Source organism: Misgurnus anguillicaudatus, chromosome 8 (genome assembly GCF_027580225.2).
Source record: "Misgurnus anguillicaudatus chromosome 8, ASM2758022v2, whole genome shotgun sequence".
NCBI classification, from domain to species: Eukaryota; Metazoa; Chordata; class Actinopteri; order Cypriniformes; family Cobitidae; genus Misgurnus; species Misgurnus anguillicaudatus.
The window spans coordinates 43,182,603-43,200,310 of record NC_073344.2 but is presented as its reverse complement, the minus strand read 5'-3'; the positions used below and the strand labels follow the sequence as shown (position 1 = coordinate 43,200,310).

The 17,708-nt window shown below is 36.5% G+C and overlaps 2 protein-coding genes across 12 annotated transcripts in view; one reads left to right on the top strand and one right to left on the bottom strand.

Moving 5' to 3' along the window:
* Window positions 1–387: 387 nt before the first annotated feature.
* The window catches only part of LOC129450980 (uncharacterized), a 30,502-nt gene continuing 13,181 nt past the window's right edge, over window positions 388–17,708 (top strand). The window contains exons 1-2 of one of the 3 annotated variants that reach the window (XM_073870942.1): window positions 388–571; window positions 784–969. In XM_073870942.1, the coding sequence (XP_073727043.1) occupies window positions 785–969 (185 nt within the window). In that variant the 5' untranslated portion in view covers window positions 388–571; window position 784. Of the gene's footprint in view, window positions 572–653; window positions 970–2,293; window positions 2,371–17,708 lie in introns of those variants that run through there. The other 2 variants (XM_073870941.1, XR_012370884.1) reach the window with 2 other exon arrangements.
* On the bottom strand, window positions 5,156–17,395 carry LOC129450971 (uncharacterized). 9 transcript variants are annotated; one of them, XR_008646512.2, is made up of 9 exons: window positions 17,259–17,395; window positions 10,762–10,860; window positions 10,470–10,595; window positions 10,285–10,353; window positions 9,536–9,590; window positions 8,079–8,147; window positions 7,904–7,941; window positions 5,788–5,841; window positions 5,156–5,467 (listed from the first exon to the last, which is right to left on the bottom strand). XR_008646512.2 is itself a non-coding variant. In XM_073870937.1 (8 exons), the coding sequence occupies exon 1, from the start codon at window positions 14,637–14,639 to the stop codon at window positions 12,570–12,572; it is 2,070 nt and encodes a 689-aa protein (XP_073727038.1). In that variant the 5' UTR covers window positions 14,640–14,805; the 3' UTR covers window positions 5,156–5,467; window positions 5,788–5,841; window positions 7,904–7,941; window positions 8,079–8,147; window positions 9,536–9,590; window positions 10,285–10,393; window positions 10,470–10,595; window positions 10,762–12,569. The 9 variants fall into 9 exon arrangements, 5 of the variants coding, with proteins under 5 accessions (XP_073727038.1, XP_073727037.1, XP_073727040.1 ...); XR_008646513.2 differs by lacking the exon at window positions 17,259–17,395 and adding an exon at window positions 16,424–16,723 and having other exon boundaries at window positions 10,762–10,856; XR_008646511.2 differs by lacking the exon at window positions 17,259–17,395 and adding an exon at window positions 16,424–16,675.

Here is a 17,708-nt window from a genome sequence, read left to right as displayed (position 1 = left end):
AAATGAAATATGGATGATTTTGGGTAAGCAGCTAAGAAAATCTTGTGGTTTCATATGAAAGAAAGAAGTTGTCAGTGTAAAGCTGTGTTATCATAGTGTGTTATGCGTCATTGAGGTGTTTATGTATGTAGGTGGCGCTATATATTTGTATAGTCAAGGGTTAATAAAGCAACGAAACAGAAGACATGACGTGGCATCAGGAATATCATGGAAAACAGCAAACAATATAGATGATTATGTTATTAACTTTATTAAAGAATGTGAATTAAATAAGAGAATATAGAGAAGTATTTGTTTATTAGTATTTATTTAGTATGTATATCTTGATGTACACTCCAGGCCAGTCGGTGGCGGTAATGCTCCTATTAGTTGGTTGCCAACCGCCAGTTAAACACTAAAGAAGAAGAAGAAGAAGAAGAAGAAGACATGACGTGGCGAATATGTGATCTGAACAGCCAATGGAGTTACGAGGAGCGCGTATTTGAATAGAGGAGTTTGAATAAAGAAACAATAGAACAGGGAGAAGACGTTGATGAGGTTGTTGACGGTGAATCATTGATTGCGTTTGAAGGTATGTTTGGTAGGGTTAGAGGAAGTGTATAAATATTCTTGAATGGTTTGGTAATGAAGAGTTATTGCAAAGTTTATGGTTTATCGTAAATAAAATAAGGGATTATGAAAAATTGAGTGTTTGAAGTTATTAACTAGTGTGTTATGTGAATGTGAATGAGTGCAACATAGCATGTCAGATGTTTTGTTTAAACATGTGTTTTTGTTTTACAGGATGGCGAGTCCTAAAAGAGCTTTGCAGGAAGTGGAGGGGTATATACATGATGTATCTGACGTGTTGCAATCAGGATCGGGTAGTCGTTACTTTACGGCCTTGTTACAGGACTCTGAAAAGAACACGCGAGTCGTCGTATTTGATTTACAAAAACACAATGTGTTCCAGTGTGCTGAAAGGGATAGGTGAGTGCAGTGTTACATGTGTTGGTGTTAGTTTTTCAAAACTGTGTGCGTGCACGTAAGCGCTGGAGCGTGCTGCGACGTTTCGATAGCATTTTTCCTAGCCCCATTAATTGAATTGTACCATTTAGAGATAAAGTTAGAAGTGACCAAACATATCATAGTTTTTATTATTTAAGCACTTTCAGGAGTACTTAGACTGGCCTGAAAAGTCCGCTCCCCTTCTCACTCTCATAATGGGAGAGGGAGGGTGTTACTGTGCCGAGTGGAAGTACTCCCAAAAGTGCTATTACGCCATAAAATATAGTTCCTCGTTTAATCCGCTTAGAAAAGCGCTACGTTTTATTTTGTACCATCAAACTTGCTCGTATAACTATTCGTCTTAAATAGGAAAAACGTTGATGTGTTTGGTCACTTCTAACTTTATCTCTAAATGGTACAATTGAATGAATGGGGCTAAGCTAAATGCTATCGAAGCGTCGCAGCGAGCTGCAGCGCTTACGTGCACACACACAGATGATAGAGGGATGTATCAACAGTTCTTAGTTAAGGTAATAACATATTTTAATATTGAAAATGAGTAGACTATTCCTTTAATTGTACAAGGGGAAAAAAGGTTGAATAATGGCCGTTTGCAATTGGAAGGTTGAAGCCTCCGTTGGTTGCATACGCAAGCTGAAGCGTGGTGTATTAAAGTAAAATGAGATTGTCACTTATTTTAACAAGTTAAGATAGACAACCATAACAGCGTACTTTATGAATGGACAAAGACGATGTTTTTCGTAAACATAATATGGTGACCAATACATTTAATGTACTGTTGAGTAAACATCATGGTTGTTTTAATTGTGTTCGAAATGGGCATTAGATTTTGTCGTTGACATTAGCTTTAGGGCAAAGGAATTAATTACATGTGTAAATAAAAAGTGTGTATAATGGTAAAGTAGTGTTTGTTAACTAAATATCCGGAATATGTCATGTGATGTACAGTAATGTTAATGATTTGAACAGACAAATTGTAGGGATTAGGTATTTGTAAAGAGATATGGTGAGTAGGGGTGTCTTTGTTTGAGCAGTCATATAGCGCATGATATAAAAAAAGGGTTTATCAACAACAAACATGATAACATGCATATTAGGGCTGAAACGAGTAAGTTAGTCGACATTGTAGGCAACGTTGTCAAAAAAAATTGTCGACAAATGTGTTTGTGGTCGATGTGGTGTTTGGTGTCACTTTCCCAAATGTAAGGGCCTGCAATGTCGTGATTTAACCGGTATGAGGCGGTAGCGGTAGAGTGTAATGCAGGCCTTATACATTTGCTGTAGAAGAACATAGATGAAAACAAAGGGCGGATGATAGCGTACTGCAAATGTTTCAGCACGAACAGTTCATAACACTGCAAAGTAAGAAAGCTGTCGTGTTTAATACATGTAAGACAGAACTTGCTTTCACGGGAGCACAACGTTTAAAGAGGAAATAATCGGGGTCAAGAGGAGCCGGTCAGGGGTAACTTAAGTGGTATCAAGCTGGAGCTAAGTGGCGTTTACTTACGGGAAATCTCCTACATAAATGTGAAAGCAGTACAGTACTACTAATAATAATATTAACAGTAATAATGTAATGTGTACACTATAATAAGGGTTCATTAATCATAATGTACTTCAGTTTGAACTAATGCAGAGGTACTGCATGCAAGTTACAAATATGAAGTAATGAAGAGACATCATTAAGAACAGCATGATTATGTGTTTTAGTTGAAAAGTATTGTATTAATAAAAAACGAATTCACATGTGATGTCGTGTTATACTTAATGATGACTCACCATTAGTTAATGAATAGTACATGTCATAATGCTGCATAACTTCATATTTAAGCAAAAATTAATTTAGATCAGTGTATTATGGTTGATAGACCCTTATTATAAAGTGGTACCAATGTAATGACAGTAAGCTGATGATGGATATTTTATAGAGTAAAGTCAGAGTAAGTTTAAGAGTTGGGATAGTAATAATAAATAGTGTTATTATAGACACCCTCAAGGTTTGTAAACATTGAATGACTATCGAGTGTGCGTGCAGCATGGGGTCAATCTGTTCATACCATCCAGGATTTATAATTTAGTCTAATAGGGCTGAAAAATGATGAGTTGCCTCAAATGAAGTGAGCACTACAAACAGAAGCCTCTTTGATATTTGCATTGTTCCAAACTGCAAGTTAATTGTTTGCAGCTGCAGATGTTGTAGTTGTTTGTTTTTGAGATTCTGAAGGAATTGCGAAAACTTAACGGAAGATCTTGTGTGATTTTCACAGGCCACGACGTAAGTAGGCATTTTTGACGATACCGAATAATATGCAACTCAATCTGCTGTAATGACTTTTTTGACCCCGACATGCGCAGTGGAAACTGCATGTGACGTGAACAGTGAAGGGGTCTATTGGAACACTTTTAAATTGTGTAGGCAGTTTTAGAAAAGAAGCTCATAATAGTGCTGACAAGAGATGTTTGGGTTTAAAAAAATGTGTGTAATGCTGCGTAGTGTTTGTGTATAGTTTTTAAGAGAACAGAATATTTAAAGAATGCTTTGAAAGCATTTGTGTGTAATTTGGAGAGAAATTAGAAAATGTAAGAGAATGACCAGCCTTATGTTCATGGAAACAAGACTTTCAATTGCTGAAGTGATTTTCTGCTTTTATGTAGTAGTTAGAAAATGTAGAACTTTGTTTAACTAATTGAAAAATCTTATTAGTAGTTCAAAACGTACTGAGTAGTCAATTAATTGGTGTAATAATTGATAGATTAGTCGATTATCAAAATAATTGATTGTTGAAGTTGTAATGTATAGTTAAAATTTGTTGCAAAACTACATCCTCAAATACACCAACTTAACTGTACACCTTCCTATACCCAGATAGCACACGTACGTCGCGGAGATGTCTGCGCGATGTCTTGTTTTTCGTCTGGAAGACGTATTATTTAGGGCGTTTGCTCATCTGGAAGGCGTCGCCGAGACGTCCGACCCAGCTGTTTGCAAGACACCCAGCAGATCTTTACAAGATGTATGTTATTTAGAACGATGGCGAACCGCCGTTTCCCAGATCTTTAGAAGATGTTAGAATGGCAAGCCGCTCTTTCCCAGATCTTTAGAAGAGCTTTAAAAGATGCGGAGCCGCTCTTTCCCAGATCTTAAGAAGAGCTTAGAAAGACGGTAAGCCGCTCTTTCCCAGATGTTTGTAAGATTACAAGATCCCTCATTAACAAATTGAATTGCCCTAAACTACAGCAAATTATTTCTACACACATCTACACATGCAAGCTGTGTCATCGATATTAAGTAATGAAAACAGCATTTTCAATTGATCTTAAAACAGGCAGTTGTTGATTTTATAAAACACATTTATTCAAATTAAACAATGAAAACTTTCATTCATTTATCTTTAAATATATTTTTTTACATGACAGTATGCGAAAACAACAACATATAAACATGACATATTTAAAATAATCAAAACCTAGCTTTCCGCGTCTGCTTTATTAATCTCCATTCTAAAATAAAACATTTCAAAAAATTACCAGGAAATAATCGTGATAGGCTGCTCTTTCTTTATAGCTTTAATTAGGATCTAGAAGATAAAATTACCCGAAAGTGTTATCATTGTTAAATAAATTACGGATGTGCGTCTTTACGTCATGGTCGTGATTCTACATAACAACATCCGCTTGACCTCGCAATGCCAAGAAGAAGAAAGGCGTGGAACACATGCTTAAGGTATGTAGTAATAATGCATTTAAATAATAAACTGTTTGGTGTGGGATCATTTAAATAATACATTGAAATTGGGTTGATAACAGTTATTCATGCTTTAATATTGATATTTCGCCCACCTGTCTGACGTTAATTTATTTTGATCGTTCATGTAACTGAGTCTTGTGTAAGATTCTAGAAAAGATATAGTGGCTTACTTTTTTTAAAACGATCAGTATTATGGTTGATATTTGTATTGCACTTGTTAAAACATTTTTTGCCCCCATTTTTAATTTCATGAGCTGAACTTAAATATTTTCTATGTCCCCAAAAGGCCTATTTCTCTCAAATATTATTCACAAATCTGTCTAAATCTGTGTTAGTGTTGCGTTTATAATTGTGGTTAGTGTGTGTAAGGCACTGCCTGTGAAAACCCAGCTAAAGTCTTTTTTGTGATGTATTGTTTTCTACATAAAATCATCCTAAACAATGAAAAGAACATTTTGTAAAAATATCTTATCTTTAATATTGGCTGAGTAAGATTCTTTGTATAAACCCTCAGTCTGTTAATTTTGTCTCCAGCCTGTCAAGATCTTCAGATGATGTTTGAGAAAAAAGTCATCATCCTCTTCGTCACTCTTCATCCGTATTTGGGGTAACAAACACCTGCTTCCCACAAGAGACTGGACCGCTGAAGTCAGGTGGTCAGTCTTTATTTGCATTCATCCTAGAACTGTCAAGACTGCCTTTTTGCAGCTGCAATAGCAAAGATAAATGAATTAGGAGTGTAGCCTTTAAAATGCTTTTACTATTAAATGCATTATTTTGATTTATTTAAACTTAAGAATCAAATAGGTGTGTAGTTTAGGTAAAATTCTTATAACTGCATTTGTCTGTTTTACAACAGATGTAACTAGGTATAAATTTACTGTTTTTTTTATGTTGGATGGATCATCAGACCTGCACCTTCCTTGAACATGTTGGTAAGGTAACACTTCATCTGAGTAAATGATGATGCTTTTTTATAAGAACTTTTTATAAATAAATATTATTATTGTTTTTTTTAGGTAACTTACTCTGTATTTGTTCACGGTGGTCACCCCAGGGTCTCAGGACTCAAAACGAGTGCTCTATGGATTGAACAGAAAATGTAGTATTAACAAGTGTTAAGTTATGTCTTTAAATGCCACTAATAATGTGTTTCTGTTTTCTTTCTCATTATGCTAACAAACGCTCTTTTATCCCTCATGTTAGGTGGATCAACACTCCAACCATCTGCATTAGGGACTGAATAAAGGATGCCCTCTGTAGCTGGGAATGTTAGATCAGGTAATTTGCATTTGATATATTTTTAAAGACACACACTAATGCTGCTTGTACACCGCCAGCGACTAGCAACACAATCTCGTTCATTCCAATGGAAGCTTTGCCCCATTCAGCAACATGAGCAACTGTGACCATCGACAACAGGAAGTGGGCATGTCCAGCTATGCCACAACGTTGAGGAAAGTTCAACTTGATGAAGGACTTTTGGGAGCAACTACCAATGAGAGGAAGCAGTGAAGTTCGTGTCATTTACTGAGAGGATTTTTACTCATTTGTTTGTAGTTTTTACAAGGACAACCAGAATTGGGAACGCCTTCTGATAAACTCATTAAAAGAAATGGCTGACACACAGTGACTAGGTTGTTGGCGGTGTAAATGCAGCATTAGGCCTTAAACTGTCTGTGGCAAATATTTTTAGCACCCAAAATAAATAGGGGTGCTGCTTTTAAAGGAAAACACCACAGTTTTTCAATATTTTACTATGTTCTTACCTCAACTTAGATAAATTAATACATCCCTATCTTTTATCAATGCATGCACTTAATATTTGTACAGCGCGTCGTGAATGTGTTAGCATTTAGCCTAGCCCCACTCATTCCTCAGAGCGCAGCAACATCACCACTCCCGACCACTCCCCCTCCTTTGAGTTTGAGTGAGAGGTGGAGTAATCAGGAGTGATGATGTTACTGTGCGCCGAGGTTGAAGTGCTGCAAACTTAGTGCTCTTTTGCCATACAATATAGTTCTCATTTTTAACCGCTTAAAAAATTGCCACGTTTTATTTTGTGCCACCATACTTACTCGTGTAACTACTTATGTAACAGTCTTTAAATAGGGAAAACATGAAAGGGTTGGGTGGCTTCTAAATTCATCACTGTTTGGATCCTAAGGAATGAATGGGGCTAGGCTAAATGCTAACACATTCACAACACCCTGTACAAAGATTAAGTGCACGCACCGAAAAAAGATGGGTATGTACCAATTCGTCTAAGGTAAAAACATAGTAACACCTTGGAAAGCGGTGGTGTTTTCCATTTAAAGGGATAGTTCACGCAAAAATGAAAATAATGTAATTAATGACTCACCCTCATGTTGTTCCAAACTTGTAAGACCTCCGTTCATCTTCGGAACACAGTGTAAGATGTTTTAGATTTAGTCCGAGAGCTTTCTGACCCTCCAAAAAATGCATGCGCTGCATACCGTCCAATTTCCAGAAAGTCAATTAAAACATCATCAAAGTAGTTCATGCGACACCAGTGGGTCAGTTTGAATTTGTTGAAGCATCATTAATACATTTTGGTCCAAAAATAACTATTTATTCAGCATTGTCTTCTCTTCCGGGTCTGTTGCGAATGCGCGTGCACAATGGCGCTGCTGACGTGTTATCCTCAGAAATGTTTGCGAAGATTTTGTTTGCGAAGATTGTTTGCGAAGATTATGTTTACAGCGTCTCCCTCAGACTGTAAACGAAAAAAAAGCTTGGGTGCACCAGATAACACACCAGCAGCGTCGTACGGCAGCAGTGTCATGCACACGGTTCACAACAAACCTGAAAGAGAAGACAATGCCGAATTAAGTCGTTATTTTTGGACCTAAATGTATTTTTGATGCTTCAACAAATTCTAACTGACCCACTGATGTCACATGAACTACTTTGATGATGTTTTTATTACCTAACTGGACATGAACAGTATATCGTACATACATTTTTAATGGAGGGTCAGCAAGCTCTCGGACTACATCTAAAATATCTTAAACAGTGTTTCAGAAGATGAACGGAGGACTTTAGGGTATTATTTAAATCAACTAAAAGAAAAACAATCCTTAAATGGTTACTAAAATTGAGGTCAGATTTTTGAAAACGTACTGTCTTGATGGTCATCCAAAGTTCTCGGTACAGAAAATCTGTTTTGTATGGATCAGAGTTAGACATTGTCATGTAATATATAACAATATAATAGCAAGTGTTATGTTGTTTTTGAAAATGCTGTGAAAATGAAAAAAAGCTATTTTTTATCCACTATGCTATCAAATGCTTTTACCTTGCATGTTAGGCGGATCAACATTCCATCCATCTGCATTAGGATCTACCTTAGAGACACTCACTGGAGCTGTAAAGGGAAGCAGGTAAGTTGCACAACCCATCAAGCCTTTGTGGGGAACAAGGTTTCTTGTAGAATTCTTAGACTAGCAATTTTTGTGTGAGAACTTTAACATGATAGAAATTGTTAAACTACAAATATAGTCAACCATGAAGCCATCTGAGTCTATATTGTCTGAGAGAAATTCTTACTCAAGAATCTGCATATGGACTCTATGCACGCTTAACTTCCGCGTTTGACTCAAGGCTGCTATTCAGTTCCCGGTACGGGATATTTAAAACGGATTGACGGCAGAATCGCTCAAATGTACTCGGTTGTTTGCTGAATTTACCCAAATTTACAACCTGTGATTTGTGAAGAATTGTCCAGATGTGCAAACTCGAGAAAGGTAACAAGTTTTATGTGTCGTCTCTGTATAATCATTAAGATATGTTCAGCTAGCCTGTACTAGCAGAGCTTACATTGTGCTATTTTTACGATTCGAACAGCAGGCTAATCACGCTGGTAATATATTACGTCTTTGTAATGTTAAAGTATGTTAAAGTAATCTTAAAGTGTCAGGTTAAATAAGAGATTCATGTACACATCGATTGTCAAAACATTTTTACTTGGTTATTTTTGAGTTAGTATCCTGACACATTTGCGAATCTAAAGAACAAAGCAAAAAAGGCTTAACTATTGTAAAGTCTGTTGTAGAAATCTATATTTTTCCCATTATTTGTTATCCCGTTTATTTAGTTTGTTGTATGTGTGTGTGTTTTTTTTCTTTCACTCAAGTTATTCTTGTTGTCATTGATATTAATTTTCCATTTGTCTTTTGCATTTGTTATTAATAAAGAATACATAAATATCGAAAATATGAGTTTCTACTGTTCTAACATTTAGCTTGTATAACCAAAGATGTTATCTTTGCTAGTACTGATAATAACAGTCACACCAATTTATCAACAACAGACGAATAGCACTGTTATCAGTGCAATTTTTATCTAAAAGTATTGGTAATGCAGATACAGGGTAGCAGTGTAGAAGTTGGCATGCTTTCCAGTGAGTCGCTGTAAACGCCATGACACAGCAGTGGTGGCTAGAAGTTCGGTCCTAAAAAATATACTTTCATACGTTTAAATGTCATTATGGTATTAAGTGTGGAGTATAAGTTATTTCTATGTAAAGTAAACAAGCATCAACAAAATTTGCTGTGTTATTTTGGCTGTTTGTGCAACCAAACAGCCAAAATAACATAGCGCTCTATGACTGGCGGAAGTAGTCCAGCATCCTAAGATATCACCGGAAACACGTCAAGCGCTGCCGTGCATAGAGTCCATTGCTATAGATATGCAGAGTACTTATCTTGAAACAGTTGTAAAATATTAATGTTTTTTGTTTTGTAGGTTACTTACTTTTCATTCGTCCTTGGTGGTCACCCCAGGGTCTCTAGAGTGAAAATTACTCAATCTATGGATTAAACAGAAAATGTAGTTTTATGAAGTGGTATGTTGTCTTTAAATGCCATTAAAAATGTTTTTCTGTTTTCTGTCTCATATAAAAAATACTCTTTAACCTGCCCACTGGAGCTGGGATTGGTTAGCTGCATTTTTTACATTTACAAATAAACACACTAAATCCTAGGCTTGGACGTGCCTTAGGTTTTAGCATCCAAATTAACTAGGGGTGCTGATTTTTAAAGGAACACGCCCACATTTTGGGAATTAAGCTTATTCACAGTATCCCCCAGAGTTAGATAAGTCCATACATACCATTCTCATATCCGTGCATGCTGTAACTCTGTCTGACGCAGCCCCCGCTAGCTTAGCTTAGAACAAAAGACTGGTAGTGAATTTGACTATACGAATCACAACACATAATAGGAAAATGTTTGCGTTAATTTGTCATCTTTGGAAGCCGTATGCTAGATGGAGCCATTCACTTCCAGTCTTTGTGCTAAGCTAAGCTAGCGGGGGCTGCATCAGACAGAGTTACATTACGCACAGGGATGAGAAAGGTATGTATGGACTTGTCTGGCTCTGGGGGATGCGGTGAATGGGCTGGATTCCCAAAATGTGGGCGTGTTCTTTAAGGATTTAGGGGTATTTTTGAAGTTAAATGAAGCCGTTTTACCTTTTAAAATGTCTCTTTTATAAGGACTTACTGAATTTCTTTTTTCAGCAATTTGGGACATTCTTCCAGTTGTCGGCAACTTTGTGAAAAAGGCTGGAAACTAAAATGCAGGTACTGTTTCATTCTTTTGTTTTTTACAGCTATGAAAAATAATGTGTTATTAATTGTACTGTCTATTAATTAATGATTTTATACAGTGTAACTGATTCTGCTTACCTGACTCATGCAGAATTCTGGCCTGGTGTTTGGTCCGTGCTGTCTTTGGCTCTTGCATCTCCATCATCCTGACCCTCTTTAGCAGCCTGTCCATGTATTTATTTGGAGGCCACCATGAGCACCCATCTGCATAATATGACTTTGTTACTCAGTTGTCCATGCTCCTACAAATTCTACATTTTTTGTAAAGCTGCAACAAGTTGAAACCCTATAATTATTAACATTTGATTTTGAATTATGTAATTCAAATACATGAATAAGTAACAAAAGCAGAAATATATTAAGACATTACCTTTTTGTTGATTGTTTACTGATCTATAAATCCTTTTGCATTCTCATAATTGATCATCATAACTTGGTATACAGTGGATGTGTGGCTGTAGATAACTTTCTGAAGTCAATTTAAAAAGGCAAAAGTTAATAAATGCTAAATTGGTCAAATATACATTGTTGTATTTTCACCATTTTGATCTTATTTAGGCATTTCATAACTTGAGGGAAATTTACGTGTACTGATGTTTCAAATCAAATATTAATTTATTAATGACAGCTAATCATTTTATAAAGATTTTTTATAACAATATTTATTTATATAATATCAATTTAATACATTTATTTCGTTACACCTACCTACCTGCGCAAGGGAGTGCAGCCAACAAATACATTCAGGTGTGTTTGACTTAACACCGAGATGCGCAGACAGCACGTGGTATGACATCAAGTACCGCGAGAGTTTGGGAAAGCCCCGGAAAAGGTTTGAACTCGCGGTACTTGATGTCAAGATCGGTTTGCGCGTAGATCAGCATGAAGTCAAACACATCTGAGAGATATGTGGGCTGCCTGCACTCAACGTTGCGATCATTCAATAGAGTGTAACCTCAATCGGTTTTTGCAGCTTCTGGGTCTCGTGTAGAACGATTTTTTGTTCTTTTCCAACTCGATTTTTAACTCCCTAAACTAGTAGGATGTTCCAACGGGTGAAGCAACAGTGCTGACGGCAGTTTCAGTGTCAAGGTAAGTTAATATGTTATGCATGCATGTAAGTTAGTCGATCTACAGAATTATCGTCTTATATTAATGTTCTATACGCGATTAAAAGCTTATTAACGTTTATCAATGCAATGCTATTCAGGTCGCTGCAAAGTCCCGAAGCCACGTTGTAACGTTAACTTCACATGTTACGCACTGGTGTGGATAAACCAGCCAGTTTAATAGAGTTATTAAATGCCTCAAACCTTTCCCGCCCTGTAACGTTACGTTAAAATGGCCCTTATACTAGGTATGATGACAAAATTTTCAAAACCCCCAAAACTCAAAATGTATCACATGATTAGACAGAGCAGACATTCTCATTTACAAAGATAGCTGGATTGTAAAAATCCGTTGAGGATTGAGAAAGTTATGATATTTTTAATTTTAGAAATCAGAGGAAAAAGTTATATATGGATGTCTATGGAATGTGTGTGACCAAAAATGCTGCTTCTTCACATGTTTTTGCTTATAACTTTCTCATTTTATCAGATATTTGCATGAAATTTGAACAGAAGATAGAATTTTGTTAGTTCTTTGAAATTAAATCATGAACATTTACTGTTTTAGTTGGAATGGGCATTAGACTTCACCAAAAACAATTAAAAATAACACATTATTAAGCGTTCTTTCATATTCATAAATATTTATTTCCACAATACAAGCAAAGTCACCTTTATACACCACTATTAATTATTAATTCATATTTATACACCCTGAAAATGCGAATAAACATTCATATTTATTTTTTCATAACAATGAATGATCATTATGAGAAATATACAGGCTGCAACTGCTGGCTGAGTTGATAACAGGCTATTGTACAACCAAGTCATCCAAGATGACATCTGCTGCCATTGCATACATGGACACATCAGTGTCATGTGCATCAAATTCATACCCCTCTCCGCTCAGGGCCCAATAGCCAACAGTGTATTTCTTTTTTTTGGCATGGAAAGTTTCGATTTTCCCATTGAAAATTACCCTGCTGCCACCCAAATCCCATGCATGACATATAAATGCCCCCACCCCTCTACCACACAACAACTCCTTGATCAAGCTAATTTTTTCTTATGGGATTTCTGGAAATGCTTCTTCAATCTTGTCTGCACCTAATTCTTCAAACTTTTTCTCTAACACTTTCCGTTCTTGTTCACTTCTCTTCCTTTCTTTTGTAGCTTGGCGTCTGTGCAATTCCTCCTGTAGCTCTCCTTGCTTCTTCCTCCTCTTTCTTCTTTGTATGACCCCCAGCCTCACTGCTTTCCTGATGACCAGCTCTTGTTTTTCCTCGTCTAAACTGTCCAAATAATCCACAGTGTTGTTTTTCCGTGCTCGCATTTTACAGGACAAGTAGCAGATGGTGGCATTTGGAGCTTTCTTCTTCAGCGCACTAAACATCCCCATCAGCTCTTCAGCATCTATGTTATGTGATCTTGCAGAGGCTGTCTCTTCTTTTAGTTTCTCCGTCACTGTCCATGTATCAACAAAGTATTGTTGATACTGCCTTTCAAGTACTAAAATGACTGCTCTCAGACAGCTTTCCATCATTTGAGTGAACATGAGTGTGTCTTTTGGTGGTTGTTGCAATTTCTTAAGGATTTTGTCTGAAGCATTCAACTGATTTCCAAAGAGGTCTGTTGTGCGAGTTAGGAATTCAGCAGGTGAGTGTAGTTGATCTTTCAGGTTCTGCACGGTCTCTTTGACAATTTCAATGCATGTATTGTAATCAGTTTGGTCATCAGCACAAGTGTAGAATTTGGTCATCCAGGGTCCAGTCAGAAATTTCCCAAGCAAACCCAGAACTTGCATTTCAACCTGTCCGGCTGTAGAGTTGAAGTCTTCCAGTATGCTAGCACGCAGACCTCCACAGGATGTTCCTCCAGAGAGATATGAGTTTAGTGCTGCATGATGACTTGAGAATATCCCACATATATGGAAAAGAATGTGCAGTCTATTACCTCTGTAGCGTGGTATGAGGCCGAGAGGGAGATTGTTGTGATCCAGAAAGACCTTAAAGCCACGAGGGTCGCCCTTGCCATCCATGTACCTCATCTTATTTATTTGAACCACAATGTTGGCCCCAATGCAGTCTTTCCCCTTGATTTTCCCAGTAATCCCCATGGATTTCTCAATCTCCTTCAGAGCACTCTTTGTTTTTGAAGCGATTGTTTCCAGAGGATGAAGGTTGCAATTCAGCTCATTCAGGGCCTTGTTCCAAGATGCACAGACTAATCGAATGGCTGCATGATTGGCAGCACAGCGGTCAGTGAGCGTGTTTGATATATTCCCTATCATTTTTTTAAGAATGTTTTCGTAGTCTGCCTCAAAAAAATGACAGTACACATTGGCAAGGTTACTGATGGAGTCACAAATATGGATCTGGTAATCCTCAGCAGAGCCTCCTGGAAGTTCATCTACAGCAACAACATAACAGTTATCTTTGGTGGTGAAATGTATGCTGTTCAAGTGGATTCCCTCCTGTGTGGTTGCATCAAAACCCAGGGTAGTGTGTGTGTTTGCTAAAAGTGCTTCAGCAGTCTGGAGGTCACTTATTGCTCCCAATTCTCTGGTCATGGCTTCCACAGTAGCTCTTTTTGGCACATCACTTAAACTAATGCTGAAGCGCAGCCCAAACTTTGTAATCAAATTCTGGATGTTAGCAGTAGGCACCTGATTGGATATTGCGTCAAAGACCATCAAACGCATTTTATTTGAGTATAACTTTGCGTCTGTTTTTGTAAGCTTTTTTTCACTTTCCAAATCCTGGATTTTTTCTTCCAAAAGAAGGTTTTTGAATTGAAGATCATGAATCTCACTGTTCATTGAAATACTTCTTTCTTCTAACTTGCAGCATCTTTTATCCAGATCATCAGCTGAATTTGATTTGACCTCTTGTCTCATGTTTGTAAGGGATTTCTTCAGGTGCATATGACTTCTTGCTTTCACTTTGTATTGTTTTTTTAATTTAAAAAAAGTTTCAGTGTGTGATTTCAACAGTTTCTTCAAGTCGGATATTTGCTTTTCTTTCCTTTTCAGTTTCTGATGAAGTATCCTTATCGCTCCCTTCTTTTTCTGCCTTGCTACAAGTGTCTTAATTGCCAGGTACTTGCTTCTCCGTATCCACAGAAGTCTCTGCCTCATGTTTTTCAGAGACTCTTTATATCTGGTACAAGAAGGACATTTGGCTCTAGCAACCTGTCTTGTCTTTAAAGGACTAAGTTTTGGAACTTGTTGTTCAGCAGAAGGAGACTTTGCGCAGGGAGCTGTGGTGGAAGTGAAGTTTTCACAAAATTTTCGGCTACATAACCCTTTAGGGTTAGGGTTAGGGTTAGGACTGAATTCTTTCTCATTAGTTAGTTTTCTGTATTTTGTTAAAGTTTTTTGAACAAGTAGCTTCACTTTATTTTTTGCATGCTCTTTAGTCATTTCTGGTATGTATCTGATTATTTCTTTTGCAGTTGCAGCTCTGCTGGAGTTTGCTGTGACATAAAGAAAGAGAATGTGTCCATTTTGGATCAAATGAGGAGATGGTAGATCACTGTACTTGTCCAGGAGGTGCTGTCTGGCTATACCTAGCTTTGTCTTGGGCCCCTTCCTTTTCATAATTAGCTGTAAAGACATAACATCAAATATTAGTCTATGTAATCTATATGATTAAGGGAAATTAGACATAAATGTAATGGCAGATGTGTTGCAGGATATTTTTAATAAAATAGTTAATAAAATTAATAAAGACAACAAGCAAGCATTGACTTTTTGATTACATTCATTACATTCAATGAAATGCCACTTTTAATTTTATGTACACAGTTATGAATTGTAAGGATTCAGCTAGAGCAGTGTCTTAAAAATTTATTTACTTATCCTCTTTGAAATTCCAAGAAGAAAATCCCTGAGAATTAAATGTTTAAATTAAGGAGATGATATAAAATGGTTTTCATTTAATAATCATGTGTAATTTAATCATTATTTTCATTTAATAATCAGTTTACAGTTATATCTAATCAATACTTTAATGTTATGTTCTACTTTTGAAGAATCATCAACACATAAAATATGGGTGAGAGGATACTAACTCAGAGGATAACTTATACAAGACAAAAAAGGTTGTTAGTCTATTAATTTAAAAAAGAATCCTCAGTACAGTCCTCAGTAATGAATGTATTTCGAAGTAATGTAAACTATGTTACTATTACATGTCAGAGAAACCACGAGATACATATTAAAATACATAGTATCAATAACACTTTTAATGAAAACACGGTGAGAATGAGTTAAAATCGTTTAGAACGATGCCTGCAGTTATAATGTTCTGACAGGTCGTTCGCTATACCACCACAGACGTGACTACCAAATTTCCGCGATATATTTAAATGCATTCTCCTCCATAGGTTTTGATGAAATTTCCTCAGTAGCAAGATAAAAGATATATATTTCGGTCCACCTACCTTTCATTAGTGACCAGAGATTAGTGAAAGCACACTGTCCGGTTGAATGTGACACAAATTTTCAAATCGCTGCTGTAAAACAAAAACACGTCAGGACGGAAAGTTCAAAATATCACACGCTTACGGTAGTTCTTCTTCACGTATTTATTGTAGAATTTCGTAAAAACATACTTCAACCATGCTGCGAGAAGTGGATATTGCAAGATACGCATTGTAAAGTCCTGCGCGGGCAGAAACAGAATTTATACCTCAGAATTTCGATGCGCGTGCCCGCGATGTCAGCATTGCTTCTTATACGGATTACGTTAATTTCAGTCAGACCTTTTCCTAAAAACCACTCAAAACCGTTAACGTTGTTCTATTGGAGTGGTTCGATAATTGTATTTATTAATTGTTTCAGTTATATTAGTTATATCTGTTCTTTAATTCGTATTTCTAACAATTAAAACCAGGAATGACAAGCTATAAGTTACTTACCAAGATTTTGACGATCAAACTGACAGAAAAACTAACTTAAAGCCGACTATTAAACCAAAAACATACTATTACAACGTGAAGAGGAACGTAATGTGTACAAATTTTATTATTTACAGGATATTAATAATGTTATTTGCGACAAAAAAGTTGAGGGAACTCGAGCAAATAACGGTCTTCTGGTAAATATTGTGGTCACGTGATGGCCTCGCGACATATAAGTCGTTTCCGGTCGTTTCTCAAACGCACAGCTGCGTTCTTTTAAAAATATTTTTAATATATTTTTTTAAATAATAAGAAATACAAGTTCAGTCAGGGGGTACATTATACATATATAAAATAAAAATAAATAAGTCTGCGTCCATTTTTTTTTTTAATAAGGCTGCGTCTTAGAATGCTGCATGTCTCGGCTGCCACGTCATCAAGCATCGTCGAAGGACATCTCAATCTGCTTGTTTTCTCTTTTGTTGTTTGAATTAAATTAAAAAAGGTTTAACTGTCCATGTTGTAAAGACAGTTGATACATGACTTTTATTCACTGTACTACAGTATTGGATTTTTTTTGGTGATGCATTGCTAATTTTCAACTTCTCTCTTTAAAGTTTTCATGCCATGACCACTGGGACGGAAACCATTATGACATTGCCTTGGACATCAAACTAAACCATCTCATTCTGGCTTTTGAGGTGGATTCTAACCTCGAAATCTCAGAAGGACAGGTCTAAGATGGATGCAGCCTCCATAGGATGCAACCTTGCATTTGAGAAACACCCATAGAACGGTCAACTTAACCCATACTCTAACCTGAATGCAGGGATCATAAAACTTTATCTTTTACCTTAATTGTTAGATGGGTGTTGATACCAAACTTTTTTTCTCGTCTACCCAGGAGAAAGTCATGGGTTCTGCTGCTAAGGTTGTCATAAAGTATGCTTTTTTCCATTTGTTGCATTTGGCAATAATATCAAAAGACATAAATTCTGAAAGAAATAAGATAATTTTCAAAGCATTAACATGAATATAAAAGCATTAAGTCATTAATGACCATCTTTTATTATTGTTTATTTACAGCGTCTTTTATTCTGCTTACCTGACTCATGCAGAATTCTGGCTTGATGTTTGGTCCACCTGTTAGCTGGCTCTGGTGCTTGGTAGTCTTCTCAAACCTCTGAATCAAGACCACCATGAGAGGCCTTCTGAAGACCATCATTACGCTTCAGATCCAGTTGTCTTTACTATGAGGTAAATCTTTTTTAACTGCAGCATTGAGCGTTATGTGCGTCGTTAA